This window comes from Pipistrellus hanaki (genome assembly GCF_964339955.1).
Source record: "Pipistrellus hanaki genome assembly, chromosome: 10".
In the NCBI taxonomy this organism is placed as follows: domain Eukaryota; kingdom Metazoa; phylum Chordata; class Mammalia; order Chiroptera; family Vespertilionidae; genus Pipistrellus; species Pipistrellus hanaki.
The window spans coordinates 7,067,824-7,092,473 of NC_140512.1; the positions used below are offsets into that span (position 1 = coordinate 7,067,824).

Consider the following 24,650-nt stretch of genomic DNA (forward strand, 5'->3'; position numbering starts at 1 on the left):
CACCGCTGCTGGCCCCCGGTCCCTCCTAGCCCTGTTGCTGGTTCTTCACCACCCACCACTCAGATGGAATTCAAAGTCGTCTGTTCTGAAGCTCGTGGATGGTGCAGGAAAACGTTTGGCAAAAGCAAGGCCCCGGAGGTAACTGTGGGTTTGGGTGAGCCCTGCTGTACTGGGCCGGGGCCCCCAGAAATGAGATCGCTTTGGAAACACTCACATAAGACAGCCCAGGGTCCGCGCCACATCTCTTGAGTTAAAGCAAGTCTCGAAATGTGCTTTCAAACAGGGCATTGTTAAGACATTTCACTCAAACAAATGCCACATGCTGGCGCCCTTTAAATTGCTTGTTAGAGAACCAGACCCGCTATTTCGCAAAGCTCCTCCAGCAGGGCTTCAGGAGGCCAGAATGACTCGTTTATCCATCTCATCGGGCTCATTTGTTAACCTGAACACCCAGAGCCACACAACATTTACGATGGCGGGAAAGCCTCCGACCGAGGAGGGCTTAATGAAGCCCAGCAGAAGAGAGGACCTCAAAACTGCACCAGATCAAAGCGGCCGGGCCCGAGGGGTGGGCGCTTCGGGTACAGTCACCTGCAAGCCACGTGGCATCCACAAACAGTCATTTCTGCAAAAGTTTGCAAGCAAAGATAAGTATTTCCTCTGTGTGAGAGAGGGAACTCAACCCCCAACCCCTGTCTGTCGATGTGAGTGGGGCAGGGAGTTGGGGTGGAACGATTTGGAGCATGAGAGTCACAGGAAGCACCAACTACCCGCCTGGGGCCCAGAGCCGGGGTCTGGGGACCGGCTGGCAGGCATCCCCAAGGCCACCCTCCTCCCAAGCTCTGCTGAGGAGCTGGGTCTGGGGTCAGAATTCTGGAACTTAATGGGCCAGTGAACCCCACACATTTTAACAACTCATGGTCATGGTGACAGCTGTCTGTCTGGGGCGTCCTTCAAGCTGCTTGGTCAAGATTCTAAGCAGGGAAAGGCCACTTTGGCACATACCCATTCATCATCATCATCCTTCCTCCTCCTCCACCCCGCCCCCTTTCTGCAAGTCAGCCCTGAATCCTGTGAGTGCCACCTGGATGGGACTGGGTGACACAAAACAGGGAAACCTTCTCTCTACCAACACCCCTCCCCACACTTCAGTAAAGGGTCCAGAGGAGAGCTTCCTCACAACCAAAGAGAATCCACAGGCCAAAATTAAGAAACACAAACCAAGATCCTATGGAAACAGCTTCGTTAGAGCAGCGGTGGCCGGGTTAGTGCCACCTGCCCTCTGAGTCGAGCCACCTGGGGAAGCTGACAGAGCAGAGACCCAAGTGGAGACATCCCCTGTGTTTAAAACAAAGACGGAAGGACTGGCTCAGGCTTCTAATTCTGATGAACCCCATTCTCAGAAGACAGCTGACCCACATCTCAAAAGGGACCCAAGGTCAGAGGACACAAAGGACCAGTGGCTGCTGGGGTGCCAGGGAACACCCTGTGAGTTAGCCCAGCAGCCATTCTGGCAGGATGGTTCTGGTTTGTGCTGAGGCTGTTACAACATTCCATGGCTCCGAGGCTCCGCCTCAACCCTCGTCCCATAATTCCTGGGATTTTTAGTGCACCAGTGGGCAGAATCGGATTTCAGGAACTCATAAGTGGCGTGTCAGCCCAAATGCCTGGTTTTTAGATATGCCCTTCAATTTGTTCCTTAAATTCTGGCATTTACCTGCATACCCGAACCTGCCTGCACTTGGATTTGTTTTTCCTTTCCTTTTCTTTTTTAAAAATATATTTTATTGATTTTTTTACAGAGAGGAAGAGAGAGGGATAGAGAGCTAGAAACATCGATGAGAGAGAATCATCGATCAGCTGCCTCTTGTGCACCCCGTACTGGGGATGTGCCCTCAACCAAGGTACATGCCCTTGACCGGAATCGAACCCGGGTCCCTTCAGTCCCCAAGCCGACGCTCTATCCATTGAGCCAATCTGGTTTCGCTGGATTTGTTTTTTCAATGGGAAACTAGCTGCCCAAGGATGAGCAGGTTTTGTTTCACACACGCAGTTCTGGGGGCAGGAGGACTTGGGAGATGTCACTGCCATTTAGGTTTGGGCGGTGGGGGTGGGGGCTCCTATGACTCTGGTGCCTGGAGAGGACCCAGTTTAACGGAGGCCAGAGCTGGGGTTCAGGAGGTGAAGGATTGCCAAGGTCACCTGGCTGGGAAAAGGCAGACTGGACTGGTACTTGGGTCTTTTGTTCCCAAAGTCTGTGCTCCTTTGATTTCTTTTAAAACTGACGATGGCGGTACAAGGGAGATGAAGATGAGACACACAGTCTGAATCGCTGGGGAGGGAGGGAGATGGACACATCGGGTGCAGCCACACGTGGGGGCAGTGTCCGAGCGCGTGGAGGTCCAGTCTTTCAAAGAAGAGCTACGTGAGTTGTGAATGACTCTTAGACATTATTAACCCACTTTAAAGGGACGTTCACCAAAGAGTCTGTGTGCATGCATATAAGCCTAACAGACGGACACAAAACAACATGGGGGTAAGGGCATGAATGGGGGGGGGGCAGTTGGGAGGGTAATGGGGGAATAAGGACACATGTAATACCTTAATAAAATTAAAAAGATTAAAAAAATCAACATCTAGAAAAAATAAAATGACATTCACCAGTGTTAGTGTTTCTACGAGAAAATATAACTTCACTGTCACATGTAAATATTGGTGGCCACTAACTTCCTTGGATTGGTGTTTGCATTTCACACTCCACGGGGGCACCGACCCCATAGGGGGCCTGAGCTGGGCAGAAACAGAGGCTGGGAGGACTCTGGGGGCCCCGGGAGCTCATTTCAGCATTTCAATTTGGGAAGTGAGAAAACTTAGCTAGGACTTCACAGTAAGACAAACATATTCCCACAGGACTGCCAAAAAGTCCTACTGGCTGTCAGCAAGAGAAGTCCACACCGGAGCTGGTTTCATGAATCCCGGAAAAGGTTTCATGAATCACATGAAAAAGCAAGGTGGTCCGGAGCACCTGTCCACACACTCACACACCCACCGGCCTGAGGGCCCAGGAGCCTCCAGTGCTGCTGCTGAGCTCACTCTCACCGTCACCGAGCCATTTCTGATCTCGTCCCCTCCCCTCCCCTCCAACCTCTGCCCCCCTGCCCTTTGCTCACCCTTTAACCGTATGCATTTGGCTGCAATCCATTCTAGCACCTACACTCTTCTCACTCCGTATTCATAAACATAGTGACATACAGATAAAAATAAGTCAACCTTTCCCAGAAACCCAACACGCCACCTTTGTCTTATAACACAGGTCATTAATATTCATGAAAAAGGGATAACTGCAGTGACAGCAAATTAAAACTCTCCTGGGGTGTCAAATTCTGGCAAATACATTAGCAAAGAGTTGCCTAAGATTTATCACTATAAATTAGCTTTAATTGGTACTGACCCACTTTATAGGAGCCGGTGCAACAATAGTCTAAACGAACTGGCAACAGACAATTACGAGGAAAGACACGCTAATGGCTCCGAGGACCATGAGCCAAGTCTTGAAAATTCCTGGCCTCAGCTCACTCCTGGGATGTCCTTTCCCCCACCTCCTCCTCGGCTATGGAATTGGGCCCTTGTTCTCCACGCTGGAAGGGATGGCTCCCTCAGAGGACTCAACACGCTCTAATGAATTGTTTTTTTTTGTTTTTTTTATTTATTTATTTTACATATTTTATTGATTTTTTTTATTGCCCCCCTCCCTCCCTCCCACACATCCCCTCCCTCCCCATAGTTTTATGTCCATTGGTTGTACTTATATGCATTTATACAAGTCCTTCGGTTGATCTATTATCTCCCCCTGATATCCCTCCCCTCCCCACTGTCTAATGAATTGTTACCTCTTAGTACCCATAGTGCCCAGCATGTGCATGCATTCAAGGCGCCAGCGGACGTACGTTTGTTGAGTGAATGAATGAGAGAATTCACTTCACAGACTTTAGTGGGGGATGGGATGTAAAAGCCCACAGCCTCTCCGGTCTGAAGGAAAGAAAACTAGATTATCTCACCTGCCTGCTCCAACCCCCAATGGCTTCCCACAGCACGGAGCAGCCCAATGTTCCTTTGGGACCTCATTCCAGTCACAGCTGCTTGGATCTTTAATATCTGGAGGACTTTGATTTTTAATAAAAAAAAAAACACGTAAGAACTGCTTATACTTGGTTTAGTGCTCAAATATCACACTTAGAAATCTAACAAATATTTTTAATAATCAAATCCTATCAAATAAAAATGTAGTTTAAAAAAATTTTATTGCATTTATTGGGATGACATCCTATATAATCAAAGGCTAATATGCAAATAGATCGAACAGCAGAACAAGCGAACAACCGAACAACCAGTTGCTATGACTGGTTGTGGCCAGGAGAGGTTGCTCCGTAGTGAGAGCAGGGCCCCTGGCGTCAGACTGCCCAAACCCAAGTCCTGTTTGTGGGGTCTTAGGAAGCACCTCCTCAAGCCCTGGTTATCCACCTGAAGACGGTGACGTTTCTGCCTGGCGGCCACCAAGGACTGGCCCGTGTGCGTGCAGAAGAGACTGTGCCTGGCTGAGAGCAGAGTCAGTGTGGACCCTGGACGGGCGGTCACACGCACTGACAGTGTGGCGTCCGTCTTCCTGGCTCAGAATAGATGTAGGTGGGGGGCTCCTCCCTTTCCTTCGCCCCCGGCCCCTCTTCAGGTGACTTCGGGGTCTCCCTGAGGGACATGCACTGTTAGCTGGAGATCCTGCGTTTATGGGCCATCTCTTCTCCTGTGTTTACAGTACAGCATGCCTCACGGAACGATGCCCTATAAATGCCACATGGCGTTCCCAGGAGCCAGCTAAGGGTTATTATTGGACATCGCTGAAGGCTGAAGGATAAGGACAGTTGTGGGCTATCAGTCCGCAGATGAGCTGCAGCGGAAATAACCGAAGACCGTCACTCAGCCCAGACCCTCAGCCCAGAAATGGACGGTGATCTCTTTACTGGTCGGACTCCCAAATCATCTGGCCTGAACTGCCCGCGACCAGCCTGGACGGGATGTTTGTTACAATGAAAGAGGATCACCAGGCGTTTCGGAGGCTTTAGGCAGCTGGGTCTTGATGGCACCAACCCGGAGGTACAAGCGTCACAGGGTCAGCTCTGCTTCTCCCCTCTCCCCTTACTTCCTCCCCCATGTTCCCCAGACAGACGTCAGATCTCCCGGGGGACACAGGAGGGCCGGCTCCGGCCTGTTTTCCAGAATCTTATCTGGGAGCGGACGGGCCAGAAAGACGTGGGAAGGAAGCAGGCTTTGTCCATAAACAACAACAGAAGTCACCGCCTGGCACCATTTTCCTTCCCTGGAGAGGTAGGAAATGGCGTTTCTACCAAGCTCTGACTCTCTGAGCCACGTCAAGGGAGAATTTATTTTGGATTCCTGTGCTCATTTTCTGAGACCCTCCTGACTGGCCCCAGCTCTCGGACTTCACTTAAAGAGCCCTCCCCCGCCATGAGCTCCCAGGCCTCGGTCTCAGCCTCTGGAAAAGGGGAGGTGGACAGAGACAAGTTCTTTCCGGCCTTGCACTGCTATTATCTTATGACCCACAGCCAAGTCAAACCCGGGCACTTTTCATTTTCATTTTATTTTATTTTATTTATTTATTTATTTATTTATTTTTAATATATTTTAGTGATTTGTACAGAGAGGAAGGGAGAGAGATAGTAAGAAACATCGATGAGAGAGAGTCATCGATCAGCTGCCTCTTACACACCCCCTACTGGGGATATGCCTGCAACCAAGATACATGCCCTTGACTGGAATTGAACCCGGGACCCTTCAGTCCCCAAGCCGATGCTCTATCCATTGAGGCAAACCAGTCCCGGCTAAACCTGGGCACTTTAAAAAAAAAAATTATAATTGATTTCAGAAAGGAAGGAAGAGAGGGGGAGAGAGAAACATCAACGAGAGAGAATCATTGATCGGCTGCTTCCTGGAAGCCCCCCTCTGGGGAGGGGGTCCACAGCCCAGGGATGTGCCCTGCCCGGGAACGGAATCATGACCTCCTGGTTCTTTGGTCGACACTCAGCCATGGAGCCACGCCGGCGGCCGAGCGAGGGCGTTTTAAATCAGTTTGGATGGGTGACCTACCACGATCGCCTTTCTGCTGGGCCCTCCCGGGAGGTTTTCTCTACTTCATCCCTCCCGGCTCCCTTTGCTCCGCCCTCCGCCTGCCCTCAGGATGCCCTCAGGGCTGTTCCCAGTGCCAAGAGAGCCTGGACTCTGTTTTATGCTTTCCTCAAACACCCACAAGTCCCGAGGGCCTGAAGTCATGCATTCGGACTGAGTTATAACCACCCGAGCTCGGCCTGGCTGCGGGGTCACCACTGGGTCACATATAATAGAGGTTCCAGGTGGGGAGAACCTCCGTCTTGCATGCTCACCTCCCTCTCACAGAGGGTGAGGCCGAGGCCTGGGAGGTGACCGTCCTGGTCAGTCAGCGAAGGCCCAGGCACCCCAGTTCTGGATGCCCCTTCCCTGCCAGGGGCTTCCCGGGCCAGGTAAATGGGACGCCAGGCATTTGCCAGCCACGTGACTGGGAACCCCCGCGTTTCACACGTGGCACATAAGGAGTGGCTCAGGTCATACCCAGTCCTCCCAGGCCGCGTCCACCCAAACAAGAGGCCTATGCGCTTTTCAGAACGTGCAGTGAAAGCGCGCTCGTGTCGAAACATCGCAGGTTTTTCCTACGCCGTTCTGACTGCGTCTATGCATCCCCAGCTGTGATCTGTGCATACAAGCCCAGCTTCATGAATGTACAGGAACAGGAGGCTTAATCACGCCTCTTCAACTGTCCCTCTCTGTCCAGGCAGGAGGGGAAAACGAAGGTGCGAGGTTTCAGTCCTAAGTCACCACATCACTGAGTAACTTTCCGGCCCAGCCTCCTCCTCCGCTGTGGTTTGGGGTTTGATCTGTGGCCAACTCTGAGTCCAAATGGTCCATTTCTCACACCAGTCCTGGCCCGGGGCTAGGAAGGTTGACCTTGAAGAAACAGTCAGTCCCACGTGAAGGGCGTGGTGTTGGTGATGCGACCGTGACAACCTCAGCCGACCTCCGTTCACCAGCCGTTCTCCTTGCTTTTGTTTTGCTTTGTAAGGAGAACGTTCCTTTTTATCCAAAGACAAACAGCTAACCAAAGACAAACAGCGACCCTTTGCGAGTGCCTCTAAGTCACCCGCAGTTCTCCTAATGGGACCATCCACGTGCCGCGGACGGTAAGAAGCCTGTGCCAGCTGCCCAGTGAGGATAAAGGGACAGGTACCCAGTGAGCCGGCAGGGGACACGGAAAACCTCTGGAAGGGGCCATGTCAACGAAGCCCAAGCCACCGCACAGCTGGCATCTGTCAGGGGCCACTTGGAACTACTTTGGAGGCATTACTTGCAAGGTTTGGCATCCATGAGAAATGTTTTATGTGACGACATTTTTCTAAAAAGTGGACGTTTAAGGCCTAGCTAGTTTTGCTCAGTGGTTAGAGCACCAGCCTGCAAACTGAAGGGCCCCAGGTACGATTCTGGGCAAGGGCACATGGCCAGGTTGGGGGCTCAGTCCTCAGTGGGGAGTGTGCAGGAGGCAGCTGATGGGTGATTCTCTCTCATCACTGATGTTTCTCTCTCTCTCTCTCTCTCTCCTCCTCCTCCTCCTCTTCCTCCTCTCTGAAATCAATAAAAACATATTAGTTAAGAAATATCTTAAAAAGTTAAAAATACATTAAAAAAAGGTGGACATTTAAAAAGCTCAGCCACAGACACAGGCCGCCTGCACTGCGCTCCGTCCGCAGGACTCGGCCTGGGAAAGGCGGCCAGGGCCGTCGGAGGTGTCAAAGCAAACTGTGCCATGTCGCCGAGTGAAGTGCGGGCCGCTTTACAGCCGCCCAGCGCCCGTGGTCTCTGGAAGCCGTTCCGAATTCCTACGTCAACGCTCCCTCCCCTGGCCCCTCAAAAAGGACTCCATTCCCCACAGAAAAAAAAAAAAAAAGGCCTTTCCATAACGAACAGCTATCTGTTCCACGGAGCACAGGAAAACCCCGATAAACAGAACCCCACATCCTGGGCCCTAAACATCATCTCCCCACAGTGTCCACGGTTTCCATGCCAAAGCCCTGGCCCTTGGCCACTTGCAGAACCACCACCACCACAACACAAACGCGCTGGGCTTCCTGCAATTTAAGCCGTGGGTTTTACAGCACCGTTTTATTTATAAGGACAGAGTAAATAAATAAATACGTTAACCGGCGAGCAGACCCCTCCCGCCCGGAGGCCGCTGCTGCCAGTGAGCTCTGCGGCCGTAAACGCCGCCCGCCCGGTGCCAGCTGGAGCCCCGGGCCCGGCACAGGCGGGTCTGGGCGGCGGGAAACAAAGCGGGCATTTTCCACCTCGGCCGGCCCGTTAATTGAAGGCTGGCAGAGGTTTAAAGATCTCGTGCTCCGCATTCAGGAGGAGAATTAAAACCAGTCGGGCCGGGGGAGAACGAACATCTGTTCCTGACTTACACGCGCGGCCACAATGAGAAACATTCGTAATTAAAGTGGCTCTGCTTCCTCGCCGGCGAGCTCTGTGATCGCGGGTTAAAAATACCCCGGCGGACGCTGCTCATTGTCTTCGGGGCTCCTCTTCCGACGTGGGGCGGCTCCTAAAAGGCGGCTTACGCGGGCCCGGCCTCTTCCGTCGGGGGAACAATGTGAGGAAGCGGGCCTGGGTGGACAGATAGGCGCTGGCCGCCCGGCGCACCTACGCAATCGGGCCTCGTTTTACGAAGCCATGAAACAGTAGTCGAGAAGTGTTTTATATTTGGGAGTTAAATGCACTTTACAGCTGTGTAAAAAAAAAAACCAGAGCCATGCCGGGCCAAACATAAACATTCCAGTGTCTGCACGGCTGGCTCGCCCCTGCCGGGTGAGCTGGGCAGGCTCCTCCGGCCTGGGCGGGGCCGGGCGTGACGCAGAGCAGCGTGGAAAAGCCTTCCACATCGAGTCATTTCCTGTCCCCCAGGCAGAAATGCCATCCAGAAAGCCAGTCTGTTGCCACGGGTTCACCCCGGCTATTGAGACAGCCTCCTGACCCGCCAGCCCGCAGCCTCTCTGCCCTCCCTCCCATCCGTCCTCTGCCCGCTGCCAAATGAACATGCCCCCACACAGAGCGTTAATCCACAAGATTGCTCTTCTCTGATCGCATTAGTGCCTCCTCTTTTTAAAAGGGGCTCCAGCCTCCTGCCAACTCTATTGAACGCAAACTCCTTAGCCCAGCATTTCCGGTTCTTGTATCTATGGGAGCGCTTCCTGAACCCAATACACCAACCTCACTGGTGTGCACGGCCTCACGGGTCCCCAAACCCCCTCCCCGCTGTGGGCTGGGCCCGGGGGCTCGGAATGCACCACATGACACCCACCTCACCCGCTCCCCTAACCCGCACATCCCTGGAGGCCCTCTCCAACGCTGCTTTCCCAAGGAGGAGTGACTTCTTCCGCTGCCTATTGTAACACTTGACTTATGGCTCCCAGGTTCAGCGCCTGATAGGAAGGAGCTTTATTTGCACCCCTGGCCTCCTCCGCAGCCAGAGCCTCGTGTCCTTGAGGCTGGTGGTGCTTTTTCATGCATCTTTGCAGCTCCGCCGCATCAGCACTGGGTCTTGCAATATCTATCGTTAGACCCGGGCCTTGCCTGTCTCTCCTCTAGACCTGGCAGAACGTTGTCTGATGCTTGTCCGAAATGCTGCTGCCAAGGTAGATGCAGGTACTCGGAAGCGATTGCCTGTGGACTAACACCAGCCAGGCCCACCTCCATCAATGTCGTGTGTAATCTGGCTGAACGGGTTCGCCAGGCGTGGATTCCAACTGGGATGGCCATCTTAATCGGACCTTTTTCTTGGCCAGCACAAAAGGGAATTCATTGCTACTCGTTTTGGAAACATCTTAAAACACAGTGTAAATGAGCTTCCCGAAGTCCAGCACCGCCTGGTCTGCTAAAGGTCTGAGGCCACTGCCCAAGGCGGCCAGCCTACCTGGAATGTGAGCTCCAGCCAGCTCTGGCCCCTTCCCACACCCGGGACTTCTCCCGGAAAACCTCCAGGGAGAGAAGATGGGACAACAAACGGTTAGACCCTCAGCGGAACGGGAGGCTTTTTCTGAGGTTTGGAAAATAAGTCCGGACAGTTTCCTTTCCACGTGGTACTGGTTCTGTGCACCTCGCCCTTCCCTTACCACCACCCCCCCCCCCACTCCCCCAGGAACAAAAGCCAGAAAGGCGGAGGGAGCTGCGATGTTATTCCTGGCCCGCGTGTGAGCGGAAAGTGCCATAAATCTCTCAAGAAAGCCGAGGCTCATGGGGTTTCCAGAACCAATCCTCCGATTTACGAGGATCCGATCATTGAGACCGACCCCCGAAGCACAGGTGCTTGTGGGAGACGGGCTGTGTGGGACCTTCCTGTGCTTTAGGGAAAAGCTGTTCCCTCAGGCTCCGCACTTGGTAGGACACGCCGGACCTGGAGGGAAAAGCATCAGAGAGGCAGGGCCTGCCTGAGGGCAGGGGCTGCCTGCCCTTCACCTTCAGTGACTCGCCTGGGAAAGCTGCTCTGTGCCTGGGCAGGGACACAGGGCAGGATGGGGGTGGGGGGTGCTGGTCAGCATCTGGGAGGAGTGCCGCTCAGGCTCAGTCAGTGCGGCTGGCCTTGGTCTTGGACCGGTGCTGGGCCAGCACTGCTGGCATCGCCTGGGAGGCGACTGCCTAAATTCCCACGCAAGTCACTGCCATTGCGAAGGGCGGGCTCCAGAGGGTGCTAGGCTTTGGGGCTTTGGCAGAGGCTGCGGTTGGCCAGTCAGTACTCTCCCTTTATCACCAACTACGTTTATTTCTTCCCTGTCAAAACAAGGACAGGAGCCCTAACTGGTTTGGCTCAGTGGATAGAGCATGGGCCCGTGGACTGAAGGGTCCCAGGTTCGATTCCAATCAAGGGCATGTACCTTGGTTTTGGTTGCGGGCACATCCCCAGTAGAGAATGTGCAGGAGGCAGCTGACCGATGTTTCTAACGGTCTATCCCTCTCCCTTCCTCTCTGTAAAAAAAAAATCAATAAAATATATTTTTAAAAAATTAAAAAAAAAAAAAGAAGACAAGGACAGGAAAGGGAAGAAGAGTGATGGCGAGAAATACCCACTCGAGATGCTCAGGGAGAACAAACACTGCAGGCTGCCCCGGGTCCGACTGGGGGGCCAATCCCTCTGAGAAATGAGGAGACGGACCATCTTCTCGCTCCATGTTTCCCACATAAAAGATTTCAGCTTTCTCAGCAACTGTAGCTCGTTAGAAGCAAGCATGTAAATATACACAGATTAAAGCTGGCTATGGGAAAATGCTTCCAAAACTATCAGAGGCCTGTGGTGCTAACACCCAGAGGAACTCACAGCTATTTTCACCTCAGCTTTACGGGACCAGGAGAGGTAGGTGGCTGCACGCGTGCCTTCCATACTTGCAAGGAATCATTTGCACCAACCCCAGAGAACACACTCACGTAGAAAACCTTGGATTCTGGTCAGCTGACTCTCAGGAGGGAACAAAGGCCGCCTGTGGAGGGAAAGCAGGGCCTGCACCCCAAGTATGTTTTCTTTTTTTTAGAGAGAGAGAAAGGGAGAGGGATAGAGAGACGGAAACTTCAATGAGAAACATTAATTGCCCCCTACTAGGGTTCCAGCCCAAAACCTGGTCATGTGTCCTGACCAGGAATCGAACGGGAACCTCTTGGTTTGTGAGTTGATGCTCAACCATTGAGCACATCAGCTGGGCTCTGCTTCTTAAACAAAGAATGCTGGTCACAACTAACGAATTACAAGACCCAAGATGATCTCTGCTTGCTCTGATGCTACCTGCCACGTGTTTTTCCTCCTTTGCTTTCTTTAATTGGAAGGACTTGGGCCAGTAATGCACCTCCTACATTCAGGGGTGTTAAGAAATGACAACTTACATAACAAAGCCACCGTCTCCCCCACCTGCTCCCATTCCAGGAATTCTTTCCCGCCGGTGGAGGAGGGGCGGGAGCAGCTCTCTTCCATCTCTCCATCATTTTAAAGAGAGAAGTGGAACTGGCCCCCTTCCATCCAAGTCATCGACTCTCTTTCCTTTCTAGGCGACAAAGTGGTTTGAGGCCTCCCCAGTCATGAGACAATTACTTTTACCAATTTGTATTTGTCTCCCATTTTTCCTGAATGTTCTAATGACAACATTTGCACTGAACACAAAAGGCCGTGAAGATACACATGCTACAGCAATACTGCTGTTTTGTCACTGAATAAATTAAGGCCATTCAGAGTGCTTCATGGACATGAGGCTTTGAGTTATTTTTTTCATAGTCTTGATATTCTCACATTGACTTTGATCTCACACTGACCTTGACCCCGTGGGTTAAGCCAGAGGGTGAGGCACACCTCTGAGAACCAGACTGGCCCTTTGTGTGTTTCCCGTACCGCCCCGATCCTTTTCTCAAAGATTTCTAGGGACCACCCTACCTTGTGCTTGACATTCAACCAGCACCAAGGGCATGGTTCATGGCCCCAGGGTGGAGCAAGTGAACTGGCTCGCATGGGAATTAAACCCACGACCTCAGACTTATTAACGCCACGCTCAGGTCACCTGAGCGAACTTGAGGCCATGGCCTTTGGGATGGCGAGCACCGTGAACACAGAGGGAAGATGACTGACTACAAGCCTCAAAGGACTGGCGTGCGGAACAGACTGGAGCCTCTTTCTCTGACCGGGAGAAGAATCTATAACCACCATTCCTTGGGCACCTACAGAACAATGTGGTTCAGTAGGCTAATGAGTTCAGGCCTCTCAGAACACCTTCTAGACATGAACCTGATATCCCTCTGAAGAAGCCATGGACTACCATCTTCTGGAAGCTGAGAAATGAGGCTAAGTGTTCTGGAAGACATCCATTCGCTTTTCAGTCCTGTCCCTTTTCCAAAACATACTAGTGTGTGATAGAAAACACAGACAGTGTGGACAGAAATTCCAGGATTTCTGGGCGATGCTATTTTTAAAGAGGCACAACGGCCATGAAGATGAAGCTCCTGCACGTTGATGTTTAGCGCCATTTGCTTTCCAGTTTGCCCTGCTTGCCTGACAGGACGCGGGCATCAGAATGCCACCTTCACAGCTTCAGCCAACAGGGCTCCCTCCGGGCAAAGGACAAGCTCTCTAGTCTTGGCAAACCTTCCTCTCCCGAGGACGCCGGGAAACAGATCTTTGTTGAGAAGCAAAAAAAGGAAAGGGCAAAATCCTTTCTGGAATATTTATTCCTTCTTCACTTTAGGAAACACGGCCCTCTAGCTTATTTACAAATGTGTTAACTGGATTCTATTAAACTTCTAATTTGCTATTTATTTGCCAAGTAGCATGTATTAGTAACCAAGGATGTCTTTATGTGTCTGTAATGCATACTCATTATGTAGTTATTCCAGAAACTCTGACTTATTAAAAGTTTTTTTTTTTTAAATCCCAAATTTTATATTTGCAGTTACTTCATAATTTTAATTTTATGGTTTTAGTTTCCAAAAGGGGCTCATTCATCTGCGAGGGAAAAGCCCGGGGGGCCGGGGTGTGTGCCCACAGGTGGTGGCAGGACCCCCCCCCCCAGCCGGTCACAGCCGACCCCCAGCCAGAGCCCTCGGCAGCTCGCTCCCAACGGAGCGGCCACGGTTTCATTCTCTGCCTTTAAAAAGTTAACCGTTTGTCAAGCTTTGTTAGTCTTAAGAAAACAGTGTTCCTCTGGTACCACGTCGCCTATTCTAAATTGCACACTTCCATTCCTGAGACCGAGTGGCTTTAATTAAACACTTTTTTCAAAGGCTGCTTCCTTCTCGTGGCGGCAAAACACTGCTCACCGCATCGCGTTCTGCCAAAACCCACTTCGCCAGTGACTTCCAGGGCGGCTCGCAGCACAAGGAAGGTTTGGAAGGTCGTGTAAGATGAGAAAGTGACCACGTAAGGGCGTGGTTTGGGGGCCTCGTTAAGGTCCCGGATCTCGATCGTGTCCCCAAACATCACCCTAAACCGGCTGCCCGGAGCTGCCCCCATAATGGCTAATGCGTTAGACTGGGAGGGCTGCGCACTCGGCCTGCAGACAGAGCCCCGGACAAGCCCACGGGCCGAGCTCGTCCGGGCCCCTCCGCCCCTGGACTGAAGATTCTGCTTTCCACACACTGAGGCTAGAGCTTTAGCAGTAAGCCCACTCGGTGCTGGTTTGATGAATAGGCATTAACGGAATTTGGTGGCACGACCGGCAACCCTGCCTTCCCTGCACCAGCGAGGACCCGCAGCCCGTCTCTCCGTCCTGGCACCACCCATTCCCTCTGAGCGCGCTTCCGAGGAGCCTGGCAAAGCCTTGGGCAGCAGCAGAAGCAGGTCGATGCTGTGCCTTGATTGTCTTTTCAGCAGGAACCAGTGCGCTCAGCGCGGTCCCAGTCTCTGCGGATTCTTTCTCTCCTGCGCTGCAGCGGGACGTGCCTGGGGACCGTTCCATTGCTAAGACCAGACCCACATGGAAAAGACGTTAAACACGCTCACGGCCGCGATGCCCACCAAGTTGAAAGGGCTCCTCCGGTGTTAACGTGCTGGGCTTCAGAGGGGCGGGAGGAGAAAAGGGTTCTTTGGAGACACACACATTTGGTCCAGCGACGGGTCCCGTGGGTGTTAAATCTCCATCACCTTCCCGGCAGAGGTGTGCTGGGCCCCGGGCACCTGTGGGTGTTTTCAGTGGCATCGCACCACTTCCCAGGCCAACAACGGGCTGCTCTCTTTAGCTCACGTTTTGGTGCTGGGACTCACGCTCACAGGAGAATGACTGAGAAGTGTGCTCTGATGGCTGTTGGCATGTAAGCGGGTGCTTGGCCCGGGTTTAGAGACTGCGTTCTTTTTTCCCAGGGGATGTGAGCGGCACCAGCTTTATGTGTGCCCTGTAACATAACTCTGTCTTGTGATGGCTCTTCATATTTCTTTGGCCAGTGCAGGGACCCCTGCTCACACACACACACACACACACACACACACACACACACACGGCAACAAGGTTCAAGGGCTAAAGCCTTGCCATTCACGGCGTTTCCAGCACCAAGTGAATCATGATGGGAAAGTCATGTTTCACCCGGTGCTGGAATACTCCCGGTGGGAATTCTTAACAGTAGACTCTATTTTTACTGAGTTTGATGAAACAAGAACTGTGAATAGTATACACAAAATGTAGGTTTATAACTAAATGTAAATGGTAAAGTGTGGTACTGCTAAAATGGCAGGCCTCAACAATGTCTTCATCAGAAGGTAAATGATTGGCACCTTCCTCTTTCTGCAAATATTGAAGCGGAAGATAAGCTGCTATCAAGTGGCTGGCTGTCACAGAGCCTGCGCTCCCTGTGGGCTGAAAGTGGGCAGCGTTCCCTTTAACATTCTCTGCATGGTGAGGCATTTCTACATTTTGGATATTTGGGAGACCCAGATGCTATGACTTTCTATCAGTCATTAACCAATTCTAACTGGGACCTAAGACCCAGGGTCTGGCCACTGGCTGCTTCTCCTCCTCCTTTCTTCTTTTTTTTTTCTTCTTTCTCCTCCTCCTCCACCTCCCCCGCCCCCATATGTATATGTTTTGCAATTGTTTTATGTGGCCGCACGGCTGTTTCCTGCATGTTCCTGAGCTAAGAAAGCGGACACTAAAGGATTCCGTTTACGGCCTTTCTGTAATGGGGAGGAAATTCCAGAGATTTGCCTCCTCTAACTACTGCATTTATTTACTTCCTTTGTTCTTAATGACTGTTTACGGCAGAGGAAATGTACTTGCCCGGTCAAGGAATGGGTGGAAGCTGCGGGCTCTGGTCCCTCATTTCTGCCTGGGCCACCTTCTTTCCAACCGAGGTAAATCCATACAGTCCAGTGCACGGATCTTAGTTACTCTAACAGGGGTCCTCAAACTTTTTAAAGTGGGGGCCAGATCACGGTCCCTCAGAGAGCTGGAGGGCCGGACTATATGAACTACTAATTCCTACTGTAACACCTCGGCTGCGCTCACTGCCCGAAAAACCTGGCGGGCCTGATCAGACTCCTCTGCGGGCCACATGTGGCCCGCGGGCCGTAGTTTGAAGACCCCTGCTAGTAGAACGCGATGGGTCTGATCAATGCACGCCTTTATGTAACCAAGACCCCGGTCAAGGCCTGGTCTGCAGCCAGCACTCCAGGGAGCTCTTGTGCACACCTTTCCAACCCCCTCCCCTCGAGTTGACTGCTATGCTGATTTCTATGGCCACAGGTCGGCCGGCCTGTACTGGAATTTCATATGTGCCCTCATGTCTGCTTCTTTCACTCAGCATCGTGTTTTGGAGATTCACCCATTTTTCTGTGTATCAGTACTTTATTCCCCTTTACTGCTAAACAGTATTCCGTTGCACAACTAGATCCCATTTGTGTCTCCATTTACCAGCAGGTGGGCTACTGTGTAGGGTGGGCTACGGGGAACAGAGCTACATCCTTGCACCTGCCTCGGAGCAGCTGGGGAACAGCGCCCTCCAGGCAGCCCTGAGAGGAGAGGCATCAGACCACACCGTTCCTCCTCCCAGCCCGGAGGCCGCGACACAGAGGTCACACGGCTTCTTCAGGCCCCAAGACCAAAATGACGCTGGCCTGGTAATTCCCCTCCAGGCACTGGCCCAGGAGGAATGGAAACACACGTCCACAAAAGACAGGCACTGGGTCTGAGGCCGTCTCTCTCTCAAGAAGCAGGACCAAGATCTGGATCCAGGTCCTGCAGAGGCCTCTCGCCACTCTACCTCCGTGCTCCCAAGCGCTGTCAACATCTCCAGGGCTGCTTACCAGTCCCCACGCTGACATGCCCAAATGACCGTGGGCTATAAAACTGGGCTCCAAACCACCTCCCACCTGTCCTCACTTTCTTCCTTCTCCCTTACAAGATCTAGACATTTTCCCGGTGTGAATAGACCGCTTACCGCTGCACTGAGACAGCAGAGAGAGAATGACCCTCTGTGTGTCTGTCTTGCCTTACAAATCATCCATGCCGATAATTTAGTCCCTCCGTGTGCAGGTCACATCCATGAGCTGCCTGTCCTACACGTGTATAAAATGTTTCTACCGAGACATGTAAACTCTCATCTACAAGGATTAGAGAGAAGCCTTCTGCTTTTCTGTGTTTCTGAGAGTGGGCACAGGGCCTCTTAACAAAATAGATGCTCAGTAAGTTCTGCCAAAGGAAAAGCTGCCACATCCTGGTGGCGGAGAACAGGATCAACTCTAGCTGGGCACCACATGGACCGAGGCAAGTTATCACTTCAATGAATCTTAATTTCAGTGTCTTAAAAAAAAAAACACATTTTAATTGATTTCAGAGAGGGAGAGAGAGAAACACCAATGACGACAGAGAATCTCTGATCGGCGGCCTCAGCATCCACCACGCTGGGGATCAAGCCCACAAAAACCAGGCATGTGCCCTACTGGGAACTGAACCTCCTGGTTCATAGGTCAACTGGGCAGTGTCTGAGTCTCTAGAGGGGGCTAACAATGTTCGCCCTGTGTCCCATCCGTGTTAAGAAGGACCAGATTAGACGGCGATGTGAATGCTTCTGTGCACCACAAAGGGCTGTAATGTATTATGTTATTATTGTATTATCGTTCCCAATCAGCCCTAATTTGATTATTTTCCTCACGTAAAATCACAGCACGTTTTGTTTGGGAGCTCTTACAAGTGAAACAGTCATTGAAATACTATTTCGAGGTTGCCATCCTTACGCTACCAACGCTCTTGAGTAGCAAGTGGAGATTAAACACAAGTAGCCACCTGAGATGGTGGGGAAAGAAGCCAAATTAACCGCAAGACACTTGGGAGGCAGGATAAAGGTTTTACAAGTCAATCAACAAAGAAGATGAAAGAACAGTGATTAGGAGAAAGTGGAATATACACAAACAAGCAAACAAACCTCAGGCCAGGAAAGGGTGTGTTAGAGACCTGACCCTAACTAAGCCAGATAACACAGCAACTGCCCAACAGGGAAACATAAATCAGGCCAGCTTTTGAATAGGAAGGTTTTAGAAATATGTCCTAGGCCTCGTGCAGACATTCAACTCTTCAGGGGCAGAACCTGGTAAATACCAAACCGAGGCCTCACGAATTTCATAAATAGGGCACAAAATTCAGTGAGGCCGAAATAGTTTGCTTTGCTTTTCTAATTTTCCACCATTACACTGGACAGGATTTATCTCTCCATGATTTCTTTTATTTCATTCTCTTCTTTTGGATGAGTGGGGGAGGTATGTTATTTTAGATCTTACCTTAATTTATCTTTTTCTTCTCTGAGACTTTCTGCCTTTCTTAAGCCTATTTAAGTTTATTTTGCCTTCTAAAAACAAAGGCTTACACTTCTAAAGGTTAAGCATAATTCCACCAGTTCTAAAAGTCTGTGTTACACAGTAATTTCCTCCCTGAAACATTTACTTTCTAAAATGACTTGCTGTATGTCGGTATCTCCTGAAAATTTCAAAATTCTTATAATTTGAACAATGTATTGTAAAAAGCCATCAGAAATGTTAAAGGTGTACTATAAGACTAAATAGCAGGAGACACAGGAATATGACATGAAATAACATAATATAGAAACTTAAATTATGCATTAATAGATATAAGCTGTGACTTCACTGCTATTATAGAAAGCGCATGTGCACACACACACACGTTTCATTTCCTTGGGTGCCTTTCTCTGGTTTAATACTTGAATTTTCCCCCCCTGAGTCAGCCAAAATATATATACAAATATTTTCCAGGAGAGACTATGCAACGCTATTATAACCCGAAACCTGGCCAACTCTTTCCATGGCTTCTCCATTAAGACACAAGCACGCATCTGTTCAGTCCCCTTGGACTCATTTCCCAGGCTAAGCGAGTAACCACAGTCATCTTTCTCCAGGCAAGGTGGGGATATGTTAACCCACGCAAGAAAACCCAGTTAGGACAACCGGATGGTCACACTGCAACCGGACGGTCACAGTGTTTTCCAACTCTAGCTACAGGTGAGAGTTAACCCAGGAGAACGTTTTAAAACCATCAGTGCCAAAGTCCCTCCCACCCACCAAGTCAGAGTCTCAGGGTGGAGCCCAGGCAAAGGGCTGAAAAATTCTCTGGGTGATTTCCATCTCAGCCTGACTGAGAGTAACTCCTTGAAGAGAGAGGTCCATGGGCTAATATGGAAACAGGAAAAAAAAATTACTTTCTCAACTAAACTACAGGCACTAATAACCAAAACAATCTGCTGGCTAAAGGCCCTTCCTAGAGAATGATTTCCCACCCCCTAACCCTGAAAGGTCATGGAATTAATCTGAAAGAAATTGATTGATTTCTCTTTTTGAGAGGATAGGGGAGATAGGGTCAGCGCCATCTTGTCTGGATCTTCTGGTTTTGTTTTAGTTAAAAAAGTAATACAGGCTCATTTCAGAAGATAGGGAAAAGAAAAGAGCATCTATTTTCCCATCACATTAAAGTAACCACAATTAACTTTTATGAAGTAAAAAAAAAAGAAAAAAAAAAGATTGGGATCATACTGCATATGTAGTTTTATAACTAGATAATGTCATTACACAGTGACCCATACCTTTGTTGTGAATGGCTATGGAGCAATCTATTGTTTGCAGTGGCTAATATTTATTTATTAGTGATTGATTTTTGCTTTATGATGATTCACAGACATAGTTAGGCCCCTGATCCCCTGAACTACAAACTGAGTAAGATTAATATGATAAGTATTAAAAGGAAAAGAGAGTGGTATAAAGGTAAAGTGGGGCATGCAGAAGTCCTGACAGGTAGCATTTGCAAATTTCACTGGTAAAAATGCCCTCCCCATGGCCAATTTCAAGCTAATCATTTAAGTGGCTTGCAAACTGAATATTTAACAACTAGAGGCCCAGTGCATGAAATTTGTGCACAGGGTTGAGGGGGGGGTCCCCTCAGCCCAGCCTGCACCCTCTCCAATCTATCGATAGAACCCCTCGGGAGATGTCCAACTGCCAGTTTAGGCCTGATCCCAGAGATGTGCCCACAACCAAGGGCATGTACCTTGGTTGTGGGCACATCCCCAGTAGGGGGTGTGCAGGAGGCAGTTGATCGATGTTTCTCTAACTTAGAAACATCAATGAGAGAGAAACATCGATCAATTGCCTCCTGCACACCACCTACTGGGGATGTGCCCACAACCAAGGTACATGCCCTTGACCAGAATCGAACCTGGGACCCTTCAGTCCACAGGCCGATGCTCTATCCACTGAGCCAGACCAGTCAAGGCTTAATTTTGTATCTTTATGAGTTAAATCAGGGATTTTTGCAAACCATGGCCTGTGGGCCCAATCATGCCTGAGTTTGTACATGAAGTTGTACAAAAACTTTTAATGGAACATACCAAGCCCGTTTGTGTGTGTAATTCTATAGCTGAATAGCTGAAACAGAGACCCTATGGCCCGCAGAGCATGAGGTATTTACCATCTGGTCCTTCATAGAAAGTGTGCTGACCCATGATTTTTAACCATTCTAACCTTTGCTTAGTGAATACTTTTAAATTATACACAAATACACACACACACACACACACACACACACATATATATATATATATATATATATATATATTAATATATAACCAAGCAAATAAGGAGAGGAAATGAAAAGGAAGAGATGAGAAGACCCTCCTAGGATTTAGAAATTCCAAACTACATCTTGGTTCCAAGAATACCTAAGCAATACCCAAGACTCCAGATGAAACCGAGCTCGGATCCCGTCTCGTCACGACAGTGAGCTGTAAAGAATGTTTTGTAAATGAAATGTTCCAAAGATGGCCTACTTCTGGATCAGGAATGTGCCTTTGACTATGGACCCTGGGAGAGTGAATGCAGAAGGCAGAAACATGGAATATTATTTATAACCTGGCAGCGAAAGTGACTGAAACCACATTAGTCAGGAAAAAGAAGCTGATCTCCCTAACTACAGGTAAAATAACATTTCAAACATTGAAAAATGTACACAATCAAAACTGTCCGGGCAGGGGTTTAAGAAACCATTTCCCCTGCTAATTTTTGATGTTTACATGGAACATTCTTCAAGCAGCAAATAACTTACCAATGATCTTGACAGATTGAAAGTGATACATCTTTACCACAACATAAATTCATCCTCGCGGTGGGAAATTGCTAAAATAGGCAAGGTGTCAGAAAGATTTCTTTAGGGCTGAGGGAAAGGAAATGAATGATTCCATTTCGCCCGAACATTCTTACATGAAAAATAATAAACTCTCACTTCTAAACTGTCTTGATTTTCCTGGGATTCTAAGGAAACTCACTAACCGAGGCAGCCATGGTTACCTGGTGCTGGCCACAAGTCAGTCAGTATCAAGTCATGCATAAAGCACACCCAGGTGCATAACTGCCCCTTCATTTATATTTTGCATGAGTAAATTTTTAAAAATATATATATATTTTATTGATTTTTTACAGAGAGAAAGGGAGAGAGAGAGCTAGAAACGTCGATGAGAGAGAAACATGGACCAGCTGCCTCTTGCACACCCCCTATCGGGGATGTGCCTGCAACCAACATACATGTCCCTGACTGGAATCGAACCTGGGACCTTTCAGTCGCACGCAGACCGACGCTCTACCACTGAGCCAAACCGGTTTCCGCTGTATGAGTAAATCTTCACAGAAATACTCAGAAAAGGCGATCACAGAATTACATTCCCACAGCATGCCTTAGGGTTCACACAGTAACGGTTACACAACATGCTGGAAAGTAAATCTTCGCAGAAGGAAGTACGAGGGAAGCATGGGGGCCGATGTGAGGAAATGGGCAAATGCCCAGCACAGAGGCACTGACTCATCTTCTATGGAAGAATGACCCTGATCTGTCCCTGAAGCCACCAGATGGAGACTCCAGGCGGCACAGACAGACATTTATTGGACGCTGGGTGCATACGGGGGCTCTCACGTTAGACTCGAACACAGAACCTATGGAACGTGTGCTTGGTAACTTGTGAAGGGAGCTGTTCAGGGAGGAACTCTGGTCTACCTGCCTCCAACACCGATCCTGTCTCCACAATGCCCAACGCTGACAGAACACAGGGTGTCAGTCCTCCATGAGCCCCTGAGATGCCCATAGGAAAAGAGGTCCCAGAATCAGAGTCAACTAAGTTTGGGAGATTTTACTAAGTTCTCCCTCGGGAGAATAACAATGTGTATGAAGGCTCTGCCTTAAGGAAACCAGTTTTCCTTCGTTCAACCCAGCATCTCCCCACACAAAATTGGGAGTCCCTTCCCCCAGGGAGTCTCCTCTCCCTGGTCACCATCTTGCCTCCCACTCATCTTTCAAGGGGAGCCTTCCCTGGTCTGCCGGACCTCTCTCTGGATGCTTTCACAGCACTGAGCTCCTCCACAGAGCGCTTGTCATGGTCGCAGTGTCGTAGCTACTGGTGCATTTATTGGGTTAATACCTGGGCCTACACTCCCACTGGGGAGAAGGAACATATATTCGCTGCTTCTCAGATGGGAAAAAGAAAAGGAGAGACCTTTCCGGCTTCTTTCTACCATCTTTCCTCACTCCTGCCCCCGGGGGGCAGTGACTCAGTGGATCTCTGAATCGGGAGAAGTACAGCTCATGCTCATGGAGGGCTGAGTGGACAGGGGTCTGTGCGCACTGCGAGGTAAGCTCGGAGGGTGATTGAGGAAATAAGTTAAACCCCAGGGAGACCTGCTATGAAGCCCTATGGCTACGGATCCACGCTGTCTAGTAGGTTAGCTTTCTGCACGAATAAACTTGATTTTGAACTTCACCTCTGTCTGCTGTTTTACTTTTCAGTGACTAGCACTTTGGGGAGGGAAGACAGAGTGTGCTTGTGGACCCCCTAGAAGGCCAATGTCCTCCCCGAGGCCCACGCTCTTCGGGACAGACACTCTCCTTTGCCTGGTGCGGATAGGCTCTCTAAATATTCTTACAACAATCATTTTACTGTGGGAACCATTTTCCAGAAGCAAAGACTGGGAGAGTGGTGTCCTGGACCCCTGTGCCCTCATCATGCAGCTTCAACCATAACCGACACGTGGCCACCTTGTTTGCCTGCTCCTCCACCTGCACAAGGCCAAGTCATCCTGTCCCTTGCACGTAAGACATGGCAAGGGCATGACAAGTATAAATCCATTGTCACATACGTACGATGAACAGCGATTCACATTATTTCTTCAATCATAAGTAGATGAATGAACCAACATCTACCCGGACTAGTCAAGGGTAAAACAGGTGGGTCTGAGTCACCACCTATCTCTGGCCCCCAGCACACACACACACACACACACACACACACACACACACTCACACTCACTCTCACACTCACTCTTCACCAAGGGGGAGAGCCAAGCCACTCACCGGTCGGGGTGCTGCTGCGGAAGGAGGAGGAGGGCGTGATGGGCGGGGTCACGGGGGGAGTAAGGCTTCCGCTGCTGTGGCGTGGCGGCGTGGACACATTCCCCCGGGACACGGAGCTGGACAAGGTCAGCGAGAGCTTGGGCTGGATCTTCTTCTTGAGGGACTCCTGCTCCCGGCGGGCGGCGTCGGTCATGAATCTGAAGGGACAATGGCAGGTGAGTGACCAGGCCATGGACAGAGCAGGAGGACTATGACAGTTACCCCGAGTCTGACAGATGCCCCCTCCTGGGAAAGGGGCTTGTTCACAGGTCTGTCCCCCCCCCCCTCAAAGCTCACACCAGAACCCGTTTTCCGACACGGTGAAAGCATCTGCTAGCTGGTTGGTTGAAGGCCCCTCCAAGTCCGGCCCATGTCTTCCCTAGGCAAACCCTCCTTGTGGGAAACTCACCCCCAGATTCCAGCTGCACCCACAGCACCCACAGCAGTGGTCAGCGCCACGCCCTGTCCTCTCTGGGGAGGTCCTCTCTCTCTCTGCCTGCAGAAAGCCCGCCCATTCCCAGCTCCCAGCCACTCCCAGGGAGAGAGGGCTCTCTTGGGAGGTAGTTAGCATCATGGTCACATGAAAACGGATTCTTGTGCCTGGCTCCGGGTTCTCACACTGTCCTTTTCAATGTTTTAACTGAGGGAAGGCCTTGCCTCTACAGTCATTAGCTGAACGCAAGGACCCCCGTTCCCACAGTGGTTGCTAGCACTCTGCAGGCCCATGTCAGCAAGCATTTATGGAACGACCGAGCCAGCCAGCCCAGGCGCATTCAAAGGAAGAGACGCGCTCAGGGCAAGGAGGAAGAGCACGCGGAGGATCTGTGTATGATTTTATTGCTCATAAAGGGGGCCTTTCCCGATAATTGCATCTTGGGAACTTCAAAATTATTCTTTCAACACTCCTCTTGGGACAGTAATATTCAAACTGTTCTTCCCTCACTGCATAACATAATATTCCATAAATTCATGTAATATGAGATTCAAAACAATCTATGAAATATTTCTTACCTAAAGAGCAAGTATCTTTTTTTGTATTATTATTATTTAAAAAAATATATTTTTTATTGATTTCAGAGAGGAAGGGAAAGAGAGAGACAGAAACATCAA

The 24,650-nt window shown here is 50.2% G+C and overlaps 1 protein-coding gene across 4 annotated transcripts in view; it reads right to left on the reverse strand.

Moving 5' to 3' along the window:
• Nucleotides 1–24,650, reverse strand: part of JAZF1 (JAZF zinc finger 1) — a 283,712-nt gene that overhangs the window by 10,149 nt on the left and 248,913 nt on the right. For all 4 annotated transcript variants that reach the window (XR_014796087.1, XM_084896406.1, XM_084896408.1 and 1 more), the window contains exon 3: nt 23,502–23,698. Coding sequence is in view for 3 of the 4 variants with exons in the window: in XM_084896406.1 (XP_084752532.1) it covers nt 23,502–23,698 (197 nt within the window). In the remaining variant the exon portion in view is untranslated. The remainder of the gene's footprint in view (nt 1–23,501; nt 23,699–24,650) is intronic.